The sequence below is a fragment of the Panthera leo genome, chromosome B1 (assembly GCF_018350215.1).
Source record: "Panthera leo isolate Ple1 chromosome B1, P.leo_Ple1_pat1.1, whole genome shotgun sequence".
Lineage (NCBI taxonomy): Eukaryota > Metazoa > Chordata > Mammalia > Carnivora > Felidae > Panthera > Panthera leo.
The window spans coordinates 169,215,831-169,231,449 of NC_056682.1; the positions used below are offsets into that span (position 1 = coordinate 169,215,831).

Sequence of the window (15,619 nt, forward strand, 5' to 3'; positions counted from 1 at the left end):
ACTTTACCTAACGACTAAGTCAAGGTGGGAATATTTAATCCCTAATTAATCTGATCTCTTCATTATGCCACACTGTCCACTATCAGAATAAGGACATGGTGATTCTCACCTGCAGATGAGCATTATTTAACAGTAAACATAAACAACAGTTTGTAACATTTTAATTTCCAAATATTTTCAATTATTAATACTAATAGTGTACCCTTTCTGAGGTAGTTTGAAAATAAAGCATGAACATTGTTGAAAGTTACGGTGTTTCATTGATTTTTCACTTCCATTTGAAGAAACAAGTTTTAGTTTATAACAAATACATATATAAGTTTAGAAAGTAAGATATAGAGTAAAATAACTCAAGCTGTTAATTCAAGTCCACACAGGTTCCTGGCATGTCTATTTCATACCCTCTCTGAAAAACTTCTCCTGGGTTCAAAGGCTTATTACCCTTTTAAGACAATGCATCACCAAGACTTAATGAATTATTGAACAACTCAAAAGGCTGCAATTATGCCTTCTAAAACCCATGTCTTTACAGCTTTGCATTAAAGGTAATGATATGTATGCAGTTAACTTTCAAAATGTTTCGGAATCAGAAAATTTCTAATACTTTTTTTTTTAAGTGTATTGGGGATGGTGGTGGAGAGGACTAATATACTTGGTTTCTCAGAGAATTGTTCCCACAGTTCTTTCCTTTTTGGGTAGGAGTGGTCATACACTAGATGGCGTGAGAGTGAGGAATTGGAGAAAGGAAAATCTGTAAGATAAAGTAACTATATAAAATTTTGTTTTTGAGAAGACAGTCTTGTGAATAAACTTTAAAAAAGGAGCAAAAGTTTCCACATTAAAAATTGAAAATTGGGCTTCAAATTGAGTAAACCTTTAATATTTCACATTTTCTTGTGCCTTTAGACCTGATCAAAATAAATTTTGAAAAAATGGACATTAGACATTTTTATTAACATGTATTATTTTCTATAATAATTTCAAACTTTCTGTCTCTTTTGTCCATTTGTTTGGTTCTTCTTTTTTCTGTTTTTCATTTTTTTTTTTTTTTCCGTTTCAATTATTTTAAACTGGGACCTGTAGGTGGCAGTAGGGGAAATAGTGAAAGTGACCAATGGGGAACATCTCCCAGCAGATCTCATCAGCCTGTCCTCAAGGTTAGAACCACTGAGTCGTACAGGATGTGTGTATGTGGATCCTCACCCTACAGCAGAGAACAATTACACCCAAAGATGGTTGAGTTCTATGTCTCTTCCTGTAAAACACAAAAATGTTTATACTTCTTGGAGATAGACATTTCACAAATGTTTTAAAGGCCTTTTATGAATGCAACATTGGATGCTGTTTGTCCCTCAGGTGGGAAGATTCAGCTCCTATTGTTCTCAATAGGAGTTCATGAGGCATGCCAGTAAAGGTAGATTTTAATTTCCTGTGCATCATTAATATATATCCATATTTAACAACATGCCTAAATACCGAGGCTGAATTTAATACCTCTCCAGGATACTGTTTTGAACAGTGTTAAGCTTTTCATGAAATGAAGTCATTGAAATTTTGCCTTATTCTTATATTTGAAACTTACTGTGAGTTCTGTAGAATCCCTTCAGCAATTATGACTATAATTTGGGCTTGTATAGGGTTTACAGAGGACCCCCTGCACAAAGCTGGATGTTGTACCTTTTGTACCGCATGCTTTGGGATCAGTTTTTATCCCACTTGTTACTAGTGGCAAAGTGCATGTTCCCGTGGTAAAGTTCAGCCGTCTACCAGTGTCTGTATTGTGATATGCATCTTGTTTCATCTTTCCACTTACTAATCAAAAAGCCTGCTTTGCCTCTCTGACTGTAGCTTGCGTTTGGATGTCACCATAATTTGCTGAAATATTTATTATGTAGCATGATCCCTTATGTAAAACTTCTTGCTGCTTTTTCATAACACTATTAAGAACTGCTTCAGTAACAGCTGTCTTAAGGGATTAAGAATGTTCTGAATTCGGATGCATATTTTATTTGCCCCACTTCAAATAGAAGTCAGCCGTTTAACTTTTTAACTTCCTAGCATGTAAAGTCCTAGAAAAATTGCTTTGTGAAAAAAAAGATAGAATGGTAGTCTCATTTTAATGTGAGAATGGCCTTGGACATATTGATCAGTAATATTTTAATGCATTTTACTGGCAAAGTATGGAATCTGCATTGTTCACCTAACATCTGTCACCATGCTTCTATATTGTCGGAAGATATGTTTTAAAATTTCATAAGCCATTTATGTTTCAAATGTATATATATATAAGTTACAAATTAGCAGTTACTAGAGCCAAGTTAAATGTTGGATAGATGATATGTTGAATATAATAGAGCGAAAATATAAATACTGAAAAATTTCTCCAGTTGGGAAAAAAATATAAGCCTTTATGGGAGAAAAAAAAATCCACTGAGTGAATTGAAGAACTTGCAAAGTTACATTAAAATGAATCTGTAAAATATTTGATCATTGACCGTATGTTTCAGCAATTTTCACAAATCTCCAGGCCACAAAACTAAGCTACCTGCCCATTTCTGAAACTTGAAATAATGTGTTTTGCACATGTACAAATTGGAAGTTGATTAGAAGATTCAGGTATTTGTAACTGACAAACTTTTTCCATTCTAACTTTGAATACATATGCTTATCAGAGATTACATTTATACTTCCATGATGTTACTAAGGCTTATTGTATAACCAAGTGCTAATGAGATTGATTTAACTTCAGAACGTTTTCCCTTACACTTGAGGATACAATTAGATGACAGACTCACCTGTCTATACTTGCTGGGCACATAAAGTCAGATTGTGAAGGGAAAGGATATACACAGTCCAGGATGTAGTACCTGTGATAATGCTGGAGAATGTGCATCCCTTCTGCCAGCCACCACTCACTAAACTTTTCCAAACACATTCTGGTGGGGACCCATGAAATGGACAGGTCAAGGAGCAATATGGCCAAGTTGGCTGGTTTTAGTTTTAGCTTTTTCTGCCACAAGAATCTCTGAAATAACCTTAAGAAAGAGAACAGGAGCAGAAAAAAACAAAAACAGAAGTATGTATCTAAAGTATATATCTACTTCCATTGTAAAATCTCACACAGTTTTTAAAAGTAGCCTTAAAATTTAAATATTATGGTTCATATGATCCTGTTCATCTTTTCTTAAAAGGTGGTCACTGAAAGTTTATAGAAGCAGCAATCTGGAATTTTCTAATCACTTTCCTTAACCAATTTATACATGGGCTACAAGCATGTAATCTCACTTGATATTTTTGAGCTAAAGATAAATCTGGACACAAAACTGCTTTTACATTTCAGATACAGTCTGTGTCGTGTCATTATGGATGAGCAATTTAAGTAGCACATGACAAATCTAATCATCCACATTAGCTTGAAGATCAGTACTGATTGGCATCAGGAAATTGCTTTGTGGTCGTTCTAGCTGAAAAGCTGATCCATGAGTTGTGACGCATGGGTTCTGCCTCCCAGCATTTAGCACTTAGAATGGAAATCATCATGAAACTAGACGACTAAAGCTTTGTTCAAAACAAAAGGCTTCAGTGAGTCTAAGCATTTAAATAAGTTATTATTATGCTTTTCTTCCCCCACTAAATCTCTCTGCTTTTCAATTTTAAATAACAGTGAACCCCAGGCCATGTGCTACATTGAAACATCCAACTTAGATGGTGAAACAAACCTGAAAATTAGGCAGGTAAGATCTAATACAGGTTTATGTAATTTTTACTGATTTATTACATGGAATCAAGAGCTTTATTTCTGGTGTTGTCTTGAATTGAAGTGACTATCTAATTGCAAATACTTTCTTGCTGAGCCACTATGAAGAGGTGTCTTTGACTGAGATGAAGACTCAGATTTACTTGCCTGATTAAATATAGACCATCACACAGATATTATTTGTAACATTTTTAATATTTCATGTAATAGCCAACAGCCCGATGATGATAATTTTAGTAGTTCTAAGTACTTTGACATGTGTTCGCGTATTTAATCGTCCCCATTCGCCTGGCCCAAATTATTATTTGGCTTTGCTGTATCGAAAAGGCATAGTTTCCATTGCTGTTCTAAAAGTCTCACTAATCTCAGGGAATAGTTAGGATTTCTGTATTTGCTTCTCATACCATCTCCGATAGAAAGCAACGGTCTTTTTAAGGAGGAGACTTTTAAAAATGTACTGTCTGGGCTTCTAGGGGGATGATGGAAATGACAAGTGAGAAGTTTGGGATGTGATGGAAGTAGGTCATCAGGGCACCTGAACTCAGAGTGCCCCAGGAAGCGGGGGCCTGTTCACTGCCAGCCAGTAGAAGCTAGTTGGCCAGAGGGAGGAACTATTTTTGAGTTTTCCTTCTCAGTGGACTAACAGAAAAGAAATGTAACGATTCTCTTTGGACATAGTTCTGTTTATTTTGCATTCTCTTTTTGAGATTCAGCAGGCAGACTGTATAATGCTAAATATTAATTTTATTTTTGGAAACACATAGTTCTTTGAGGACTTACTTCAAAATACCTTTGCAGTCAAGTTAATAGTCTCAAGTATGTTTTAGATCTTTCACAAAAGCTACCCTATTCTTGTATTCAAGTAGAGAGGAAGGTGACCCTTAATTATGATTTGACAAACAGTATTGTGTAAGGGAGGAGACTTGCTTATAAAATAGTGGGACCTCTTAGATCCTAAGACTGAGATGAATTCAGAATCCCCCCTCCTCCTGCACACAATGCAATTAATATACTCTTTTGCTTTTTAAAAAATTTCTGAACAGGGCTTACCAGCAACATCAGATATAAAAGACATTGACAGTTTGATGAGAATTTCTGGCAGAATCGAGTGTGAAAGTCCAAACAGACATCTGTACGATTTTGTTGGAAACATAAGGCTTGATGGACATAGGTATGTAAAATTGGTCTTTATAAGAACCCAGAATTCAGGGGTGCCTGGGTGGCTCAGTCAGTTAAGCATCCATCTTCGGCTCAGGTCATGATCTCACAGTTCCTGGGTTCAAGCTCCACGTCAGGCTCTGTGCTGACAGCTCAGAGCCTGGATCCTGCTTCAGATTCTGTGTCTCCCTCTCTCTCTGCCCCTCCCCTGCTCATGCTTTGTGTCTCTCTCTCTCAAAAATAAACATAAAAAACAAAACAAAACAAAAAACAGAATTCACTGCGTCTCAGTGTATTGCTGAGTGTTTTCCAAGCCTCGGTGCATATTATTTTCTCATGCTCTAAGTTTGAACACTCAAAACCTCTTCTTAAGTATTTCTGTGTTACTTCTACCAAGAGTCTTTTTGCAGAAATGTTAGCTCTTAACTCCATGCATATGGTGCAACTGAAGACTTCCTCAAGATGACAGTTGGATATTTTCAGGGATATGCCAGGCTTGTGGCACATTAATTAGTGGCATATTCTTTGGCCAGAATACTTATGTCATAGGCCTATCTGCAATCTCCATGGCTTGGGTCCTTTCCTGTGATCTCTAGGTGCCTCAAAGATATCAGATTCTACCCGCAAGGAGTTGACTGTACTGGATAATTTCTTGTCTGTCTTGTCTTCTCTGTATAATTCCATATGCTCTTTTCTAGGCCGTGTTATCATCTACAGTTATCTTTACTGTTACATCCTTTCTACCCTTCATTCCTTCCCACTTCTCTTTCCTGTCTCTCTCTTCATAGATTCAACCGGTATTTCTCAAGCCCCCAGTGGGCTAGGTAGGCTAAGTACAGAGATGGAACAGGAGACTGCAGTGAACAAAAGAGATAAATATGCCCGCCCTTGTGAGCTTACTTTCTTGCAGTAAGGAAAGGGCAAATAGACAACAAATGATAAATAAGAAAATTCTGTTCTAGGTTAGAAAGTGATAAATGCTTTGGAAAAAAAAAAAATAGCCCAGGACAAGGCAGTTTGGGTGTCCTTGAGAGCAAATCACTTTTGAGTTAGAATGGTTGTAGTAAGCCTCATTCATCAGGTAACATTTGAGGCCTGTGAGTAGGAGGAGAGCAAGTTAGCCATTTATACAACTGGAGGGAGAGAATTCCAAACAGAAGGAATAGTCAGCGCAAATTATTAGTTGTATTTATTGCATCATTTTAAAGTGGGAATGTGCCTGGAGTAGGTATGAAATTTCAAGGAGAACAGCGTGGTTGAAGTAGAGTTACCAAGAAAGAGTAATAAAAGAAGGGTAGAGGAGTAAGAGGAAGCCAGACCATGCAAGGCTTTGAAGGCTATTGTAGAGTGTTACTCTGAGTGAAATGGTGATCCATTGGAGGGTTTTTAAAGGGGATTTCAGCGGTTCAGTTTTGGGCCAAATAAGTTTGTGTCAGGGAGGCAAATGAATATATAAGCCTAGAGCTTGGGATAGAAGTCTGGGTCATGAGATAAATTTGGGAATAGTTGGCATAGATAATTAAAGCCATGGAAGTGGAAGAAATCACTGAAGGTGAAGGTGAAACGGTATGGAGAGAAAGGTGAGGAGTCCCAAGGACTGTCCTAAGACTGCAACATTAAGGTTGGGAAAAGGGAGAGACCAGCCAAAGAAACCAAAATCAGGTTGGTAGGAAGAAAGCTGAGATGGAGTGAGGAAAGTCTACCAAGGCAAAGGGAGTGACAGACATGGGTCAGATGTTGCTGTTGGTCAAGCACAATGAGGCTGAGAATTAACAGTTCCGTTTAGCAAGTCGATATCCTTGAGCTTGGTTAGAGCAGGCAGAGCCTGATGAAGTGAGTCTGAGATAGTGGAAGAAGAGGAGTTGAAAATACCAAGTGTAGACAGCCTTTTCAAGGAGCTTTGTTAGAAAAGGGAGCAGAAATGGAGCAGAACCTGGCAAGGAAGGGTAGGGTCTCTCCCATCTGCCACTTCTTCCTCTTGCCCTCGCTTTCCTTCTCCTCTGTCTCCTCTACCCCCAGGCATAGGTAGTGGCCAGCTAAATGCGCTAGTCATTCCACCAGCCTGAGAGATTATCAGTGCCTTCATTATTTTATAATTGCATTATTACAGTGTTTGAATTCTAAAGAACATGTAAGATATACCCTAAACTGTCATCCTCATTCAGATCCACCAAAAGCTTTCCTGTAATTCATGAATTATATATTGTTCTAAAATTTGCACAGAGTGACCTCACAGAGTGAACATATGGTTATAGACTAATAATAGAGTTGGCCACTTATATAAGTAATGTTTCTGTAGTCTGACATTCCTAACTGGCCAGCTTCCATTTCTTATCAGTTCCCCATGAAATCAATGCCAAGCAAATCAATGCAGTGAAAGAGAAACTATATGATAGTGCCAAGACTTAGGGTAAGATAGAATTTATACAATAAGCTTTAATATATATGAAAGGTGGAAACAGATTTTCAATACCTTCGTATTGTGGCACATTTGACTTTTACAGTGATTACCCAGAGCTCTTGGAGCCCCTTTATTTGGAACATGTGTACTTTGATTCCATTATTAAGGATGAGGGTCACTGTCTAATGCCAGAAGCTTTGGAATTCCACCTCTGATGAAATGTAGTAATAGCTAACTTATGTTGAATCTTCATAATTGAAAAAGAGTATTTTTGGTTTTTTTTTTTTTTTTGAAGAGTCTGTACCTAATTCCAATCAATCCATACCACAAATGCCAAGGTGACAGTTGTCCTATTGTACCTCATTGTATATGTGAGGAATGGTTGGCACTTACGTGCTTCAAGTATAGGCTAGCAGCTTCCCAAGAATTTCTTGGAAACGTGCTTTAGGCCTAAGGTCCCCTCCCACTCTGAAACATCTTGAGACATATACACAAAGGGTTCCCTTCCAGCTGGGTCTGAAAAGCATGCTGTTTACAGAAAGAATGAGAATTATAGATACTGTAGTCTTTTTCTAGATTGGCATACACCGTTTCTTAAAGGCTTGCTTAAGTAGAGGCCTTCAGGTGCTGTTATGACCTGAACTGATGTCACCTGAGCCAGTGATCGTTGGGCAGTTCTTGAAAGAAGGTCTAAGGCCCAAGCTGCTACTAGCTTTAGCCACCTAACAGACCATGAAAGCCCACCAGGAATGGAAGACTCAACCTCACTTTGCCCTCTGCTGGCAAAGAAGTTCTGTAAGAAGTTCTGGGTTCTCCAGAGACTTTACTTGGACCAACTGTTGCCTTCTTTTTCCAGGTTTTTTTTTTAATGTATTTTTCTTTATATTTGACATTTCTTTCTTGCTTTTTTTCCTAAAATGAAGACCTAGTGATAGAAATCCTTAAGCCATTACATTTTGTGCAGTACATCTCCGTCAAGAATCCCACTATATCTCTGATAGCTTGTACCTCTCTGTGTAAGGTTGTGTCAGCCAACAACCTACCAGGGTGGATAGTTTTACAAAGAACTTGCAAAAGACTCAAGTTGGCCTTTATTCATGAAAAATGTGTTTTAAATTAGATGGAATATATATCTTCAATTTGCTGTCATTTCAGAGGAATGTTTTAAGACATTAGATGCTTACCATTTATTGGAAACTTATTCATAGTTCTTAGATAATTGATATTCAAATATGATAAATTATCCTAGAGATTTTAAATACAGGGATTTATCTCTGCAGGGCAGGGGTGGCAGTGCAAGTGGATGATGAGATCTATGTATTTACCTTGCCTTGTATATTATTTGGGCCTTTATTATGCACAAAGCTGTTTTTAATTAGGTGTGGGAGGGGAGCAGATCCCCTAACCTCACCGCTTCCAAACATCTTAGAAACCTAAACAGACTTACTAAATCAGGAAGAGTCTAAAATAGGTTTGAAAATTAACCTCTGAGTTCTAAAATATTGCCTACTGTCTTGGATAATGAAGTTGTAGGAAATGGCTGGTTTGGTGCTAAGGAGAAGCAACTGGAATGCTTCCTTCCAGCTGTCCTTGGGTAAGAAAATTATTCTTACTGGTAGGAAAATTACTTCTTTTCTAAAAATAAAGTGAATGTGAGAAGGGTTATTTTAATAACAGAACCTTTGTTGGAACTATGTAATAACTATAGAATTCTTAAGCATTTTAGAAAATGTTTCTAATGTCACAACATGATCTGTCCTAGCACTGTCCCCCTGGGAGCAGATCAGATTCTTCTTCGAGGCGCCCAGTTGAGAAACACACAGTGGGTTCATGGAATAGTTGTCTACACCGGACATGATACCAAGCTGATGCAGGTGGGATTCTTATCTATGAAAACTTTTTGGACCTATTCTCTTGAAAAATGTGCTATTTGTAGCTCTCTATGCAGTAGTGTGAAACATAGCAGACCATCTGTCACAGATTCCTGAGCCCCACTCTATACATTCAGAATCTCATTCTTCGGTGTGTGGGGCTATGAAATGGTTCATGCACACAAGAACAGTGGAAAGTTTCATCAGGCATCAACAGTGCATGAACTCTTAATGATTTTGTGTGTTGGCCCCTTGGCAGCATTTACTAACTATTGCAGTGATTAATACTAGATGTCTATGTAATGACGAGTGCTCTATGTTAAAGTATTTGTCTTATAATTTTATTTTAATACAGTGATCAAATTTTAGAACTTGGTTTCACTTTTTCATAAAATGAAAAGAATCTGAGAGTCAAATGTTGACCATTTTTTGGTAACATTTTTAACATTAGCCCACGTTTAATCAACTTTAGTCTTCGCACTTCTAGTGTTTACATGCGCCTGGGGATATAATAGGAGTGTTCACTGGTTAGGTGGGTAGGGAATACCATTTTAAGATACTAAATGAAAAACTGGTTTCAGTTCTGATAACTTTGTAAAGTCGTGGAGACGTTATCGACAGGCAGACAGGACTGCTATTAATGATTCCACCCCTAGCCATTCTATAAATTCTGTAAGCCATTATTTTATATCTATTATCACAGATTTAATTTTCTCTTCTGTGGACGCCTTGGTTAGCACTGACCTAGCGTGATGATTTTTATCATTAAATACAGCTGAGGAAACCTCTGTCATTTCCTACAGCCAGGGCCACTTAGATGGTTGCCGTATTCAGTAAAAGAGTTGCTAACTGCCACCAGAAATGTGGAAACCAGAGATCCTTTAAATGTGGTCTTCATAGTTTGGAACTTCCAGGTCTCTGGTTGTGGGTGCATAGGCCACCCTCTCTGCCTCTCTTCCAGAGCTGAGATGCTAGATGCTTCTAGTCTAAGTAGTCAAGTAATGCATTGTTCATCTTGCCTGCCTCAATGCAAAAGTCGTGTCTATAAAGGATTATCATTTCCTTCTCTTTTTATTGTTTTACGTTAGATAAAGATACGGGCGGGGTGGGGAGGGAAAGGTGGTTAACATTTGACAGCTTATTTCTGTGTAATTTTCATGTATCTACTCATGTCTAGATTTTGAGGTGTGACTTACTCTGTCGTCTTCATCAAAATACCAAATATACATTACTAAATCAATGTGTCCACATTTTTATTGCTCATATTGTTTCTTTTTACAGAATTCAACAAGTCCACCACTTAAACTCTCAAATGTGGAACGGATTACAAATGTACAAATTTTGATTTTATTTTGTATCTTAATTGCCATGTCTCTTATCTGTTCTGTGGGTTCAGCCATTTGGAATCGGAGGCATTCTGGAAAGCACTGGTATCTCAATCTAAACTGTAAGCATTAAAGTGCCTATTGTACTTAGTTTTTCTTTCATTAAAACGTGTATTTATTTCACGGCTGACTTGAGATTTCCTATTATTCCTAAAAAGGAAACCTTGTTGCCAAGATAACTGGGCATTTAATTTTTATTTTTCAATGCAGTTTCCAGCAAAAGGAAGTAAAATGTTAGAGTCTCTAAAATTTGAGAATTCTTAAAAATATAATGAGCACTCTGTAATAACATAAAATGTTATTTTGTATTTTATTTAATGTTATTCATTTATTCTTTAAAATATTTTAACACAGGTGGTTAGGTAGCTATCTGTGTAAAGAAAGCAGATTGATTATATTTAAAGCACCAAAAGTAAACCACATGCTTGTAAAATGTTTAAATTGAACGTACTTTCACTTGAATCTATGAATGCAGTAAATTCCATGTTAATGGTCATCCTGTCTCAGGGAAAGTCCTATTAAATAGGTTCTTTTTGGACCATCTATCCTTTTACTGTTATGGGATTAATGTACCATCTCTGAATATTTCTGGAAAATAAGTTTGCATTGTCTTTTGATTGCCAATAAATATTTAATTTCCAAACGTACAAAAACAAATTCTAGTAAAACCTGGTAGCAAAATTGATTTTTTTCAGTTTTTATTATATTGATTTAGTTTTGCAGCTGTTCCAACTTTTTTTTTTTTTTTTACAGTCATTGATTTACTGTTTCAACATTAGAACTGTTATGAGTACCATCAGTTTGTTTCTTGTGTGTCTGGGGTAGCTGTTCCATTTTCTTTATTGAAGAGGAAGAATGTAGTTTACCTAAAGTACAGCCCTACATTGTTTTTGCTACTTGGGTTAGTTTTCCTGCTGCTGTTTTTGTTTGATTGCTTTTCAGGCATGCTTTAAAATCTTTTTTAAGAGTTTATATAAAAGTGATTCTACCCAATTGAGATTTTACATTTATAAACCCACAATCCTATCCCTGCTATCTCTAAACTTCCTGTTTGGAACAGGATTTGAAATACTTGGTAGTGCTTCATTCTTTCATACCATTATGAAGCTCTTAACAGGACTAACAACATATTGAACACAAATAGTGCTGTTTCATCCTGAATGTATTTGAAAATAAGGAGATGTTATCAGCGCAGTGAATCCCGCCTAACTATATGCATCTGTTGTATGATACGGAAAATTTTTGTTACGCTAAAGTTCTGGCCAATGCAGATGAAAAATAAAACGGTAAATGACTTTCTTCCCACCTCCCCCAACAGATGGTGGTGCTAATAATTTTGGACTGAATTTCTTGACCTTCATCATCCTTTTCAACAATCTCATTCCTATCAGCTTGTTGGTGACATTAGAAGTGGTGAAATTTACCCAGGCATACTTCATAAATTGGGTAAATATGAATTATTATTGTTTTCCATCATTCTAAGTATGCATTTTGTCTTTTTTCCTGATAGCGTCTTTTGATCTCTCAGAAACAAAATCTTAATTTTACCTTACCTTTTGTTGACTACAAGATGGCATTTCAAAATATTTATGGCTCTAATATAATTATAACAAAAATCATTTGACATGTAAAATCAGTAGCAAAATCTCTCATCTCAGAATCACACCAGTTTACGGACCCGACATTCTGGGGAACAAGATCTCCAGGAAACCTATTTCGGGTTTCATAGTGATCTTGGGGCAAAGGAGAACCATGGGGTGTGGAGCTAAAATATCTAGACTATAGTTGTAGCTCTGTATTTCCTAGCTGTGTGAACTTTGCCAAGCCACTTGACTTCTTTGAGGCTGATTTTCCTGGACCCTTACACAGGAATGATAAAACACAGTTCACCAACATCTCATGGTGGTGATACAGAGCAAAGAAATCTCACGACAAAGAAATCTCACAGCCTCCTCAACGATTAAGTGCTGGAGAAATAATACCACATTCATTACTTGTAACAACCAGGCTGTCTATCGTGTTTTATGTATCTATGTAGTTTATTTTTCCATACTGTAAACAAATTCAGCTGTGCTTGAATTTTTCTTAATTTTTTTCTTCTGAAAAAAATTTTTTTAATCTTGGGGAAAAAATGTGCTAGACATCTGTTTCCTAAATATTTTGTTTATAAAATGTGTTGTTCTTAGTTTTATTTTACCACAGTTAAAATTAATGAATTTATGTAAATTGAATACATCTTCAGACTTAATCTGCCAGAAAGTTTTAATTTTTCTTTTTTTTTTTTTTTTGAGAAATTCTGGTATTATCTTTTGATGTTATTTTTTTTTTAATAATTTAAAAGTCTTTCAAATGGACAGTATTGGGATTTTCTAAAATATAACTGACGATACTTTTGCCACTGCTCATGGTGAATGACCTGCCTCAGCAGTCAATTGCTAATTCATTCAGAAGACCAGTATAATTTAGAAATCTAAAATGAGCTGCAGGTGTGGTTTATTTCATGCAAGGGGATACATTGCTGAAGAATTATGTAATAAAATTTCTGTAAATAGAGTTAAAAACAGGATTAAAATTAAGGTTTCCCACTTACAATAAGAAATCATAAAGTGATTTATTATGAAAGTCAAATAACTAGTCACTTTATTATTTTTTACTTGGATTTTCAAAAATAGTATTTCCTTCAAATAATGACATAGTTTGAATGTTGGAATAACCTAGCAGGCTTATGCTTTTTTCAACTACCTTTCTGTTATACAGAGATTTTATAACATTCTTGACAGGTCTTCCCTTACCAGAAAGCTCTTTCTTGTGTGGAAATGAGATGAATAATTGCTCCCCTTTGATACTGGTTCTACCTGACCTTTTAAGAAAATGTCTAAAACCTTGTTTCTGAATGATAGCCTTGCAAAGTATTAGAACTCAGCTACGATGCCTATTGTCCTATGGTATCTTCTCCCATATCCTTCTGTTCCTTACTAGATTTGATTTCCATCCTACTCCCCATTCCTTTATTCCTCTCTGAACATTGCCCGCTTGGTTAATATCCTGCTTAAAACATGGCCTACTTTAGAACTGATCCCCATCAGCAGATGGGGAATGCAGATGTGGGAAAGATCAGATTTGTCCTTTTCGTTTGACATGTGAAAACCTGTGAACCCTGACTTGCCAACAGAATATTATACTGTAGAAGATATTAATTTGTATAAGATTAATAGTCACACCTCATAATTTATGTGAACAAAGCAAGTACAAATGGTACAAAGCTGTACATTTTTTATTGGGTTTTGAGAAGGGCACTCATTTTACTTTCAAGTATATACAGTGGCAGAAACTTAGGCCAAGAAAGTACAACCAGACAGAATCTCTTAGGTAATTTTTCCAGGGGCTTTCAGTCTTAATTATTTGAGCAATGTCTAGTTGCTATTATTTTAGCTACATTAAGGATTTATATTGTGTTGGACACCTTAGGAAGCACTTTACATACGTTATCTTATTTAATCTTACAATAGGTCACATATGTAGAAAATGGTAGAACTATAATAAATCAAGATTGCCTGATTCCAGGGGCACCTGGGTGGCTCAGTCGGTTAAGCATCCGACTTCAGCTCAGGTCATGATCTCATGGTTCGTGAGTTTGACTCCCAGGTCGGGCTCTGTGCTAACAGCTTAGAGCCTGGAGCCTGCTTCAGATTCTGTGTCTCCCTCTCTCTGCCCCTCCCACACTCATGGTCTGTCTGTCTCTCTCTCTCCAAAAAATAAATAAACATTAAAAAAAAATTTTTTTTTTAAGATTTCCTGATTCCAGAGATATGCTCTAACTACCAAGCTGTCCTGCCCTTACTGGGAAATATAATATTCTATACTGAGTCCTTTTCAGGGAAATCAACTGAAATGGTAAAGTGATGGCAAGAGATGAGAGTGGTTACATATATAGCTCCTGAGTTAAATGAAATTTCAGTCAACCTCTTGATACCAGTTGCATTCAGTAATTTCTTTTATTTTGAAAAAAAGGATCTCGACATGCACTATGAACCCACAGACACTGCTGCGATGGCTCGAACATCTAATCTGAACGAGGAACTTGGCCAGGTAAACTAAATTTCTTAGTGATGTGTTGAATTGGAAGTCAGATTTGTTGTCATTTCTGCCATGGGTGGCAACTTCATCTGAATCGACAGCTCCGAATGTCCCATTGCTTGAATGATCGGCATACGTACGTGTTAGCAGATAACTATCGATTTTCATTTGTAGTAAATGAATTTTTTAAAAACATTATGTAAAACATATTTTGCTCTCACCTAAAGTATTTCACTAAGGGATGTCCTTCAGTATGTAATATGGTTAGTAGTAAAGTGTTGGCTGTTTTTGAGTTATAAACTCTCACTATTAAAATTGCTCGTAGCTTTTGACCAGAAAGGAAGAAAAATGGTTAAATCGATCAGTGATGTTATGTAAGTCCAAGTATGAAAGTAATCAAACAGGAATTTTGGACTTAAAATTGATACTATATTCACATATATGTGTATATTTGTAATCAATTTACACATACTAGCTGAGGAAAAATTCTTTTTTTTTTTTTTTTTTTTTTTTTTTTTTGCCATTTGCAAAGTCTTACTTTTTAAATAGCATTTAGGCCAGAATTATCCTTTTTCTTACCAATTCAGATGTTGCGTGAAGTTAATTGCACACGCTTTCCCCCTTCTGTAGTTGTGTGTTATGTTGAGAAGTGCTGGTTTTAGTGCTCCATAAATGTTAAGTAGCAGGAGTGGTGTTTTCTAGTGGAAATTCAGACCATATCACGGCAGATTGCTACATGGCTACAGGGTTTTCTAACATCCTGATAGTCTTCACTGTTCATACATGAGATGATTCATTGCTAAAATACTTTAAAAAAAAAAAAGCAGTTGAACATATTACTTAATGTGCAGTTAATAGCATTCATTGTAGCCCTAAAATGTAACAAGATTGATAAAAAGAATTATTTAAGGGGTATTTTCCTCTTCTGTGAGAGAGTAGCATAAAAAGACTTCTGAAGGGGCCCCTTGCC

General features: G+C 36.4%; 1 protein-coding gene across 3 annotated transcripts in view; it reads left to right on the forward strand.

Moving 5' to 3' along the window:
- The window catches only part of ATP8A1 (ATPase phospholipid transporting 8A1), a 230,837-nt gene that overhangs the window by 68,433 nt on the left and 146,785 nt on the right, over positions 1 to 15,619 (forward strand). For 2 of the 3 annotated variants that reach the window (XM_042936485.1, XM_042936486.1), the window contains 6 exons: positions 3,665 to 3,734; positions 4,801 to 4,928; positions 9,079 to 9,190; positions 10,469 to 10,634; positions 11,891 to 12,018; positions 14,584 to 14,661. In XM_042936485.1, coding sequence (XP_042792419.1) covers positions 3,665 to 3,734; positions 4,801 to 4,928; positions 9,079 to 9,190; positions 10,469 to 10,634; positions 11,891 to 12,018; positions 14,584 to 14,661 — 682 coding nt within the window. Of the gene's footprint in view, positions 1 to 1,164; positions 2,617 to 3,664; positions 3,735 to 4,800; positions 4,929 to 9,078; positions 9,191 to 10,468; positions 10,635 to 11,890; positions 12,019 to 14,583; positions 14,662 to 15,619 lie in introns of those variants that run through there. The other variant, XM_042936487.1, reaches the window with a different exon arrangement.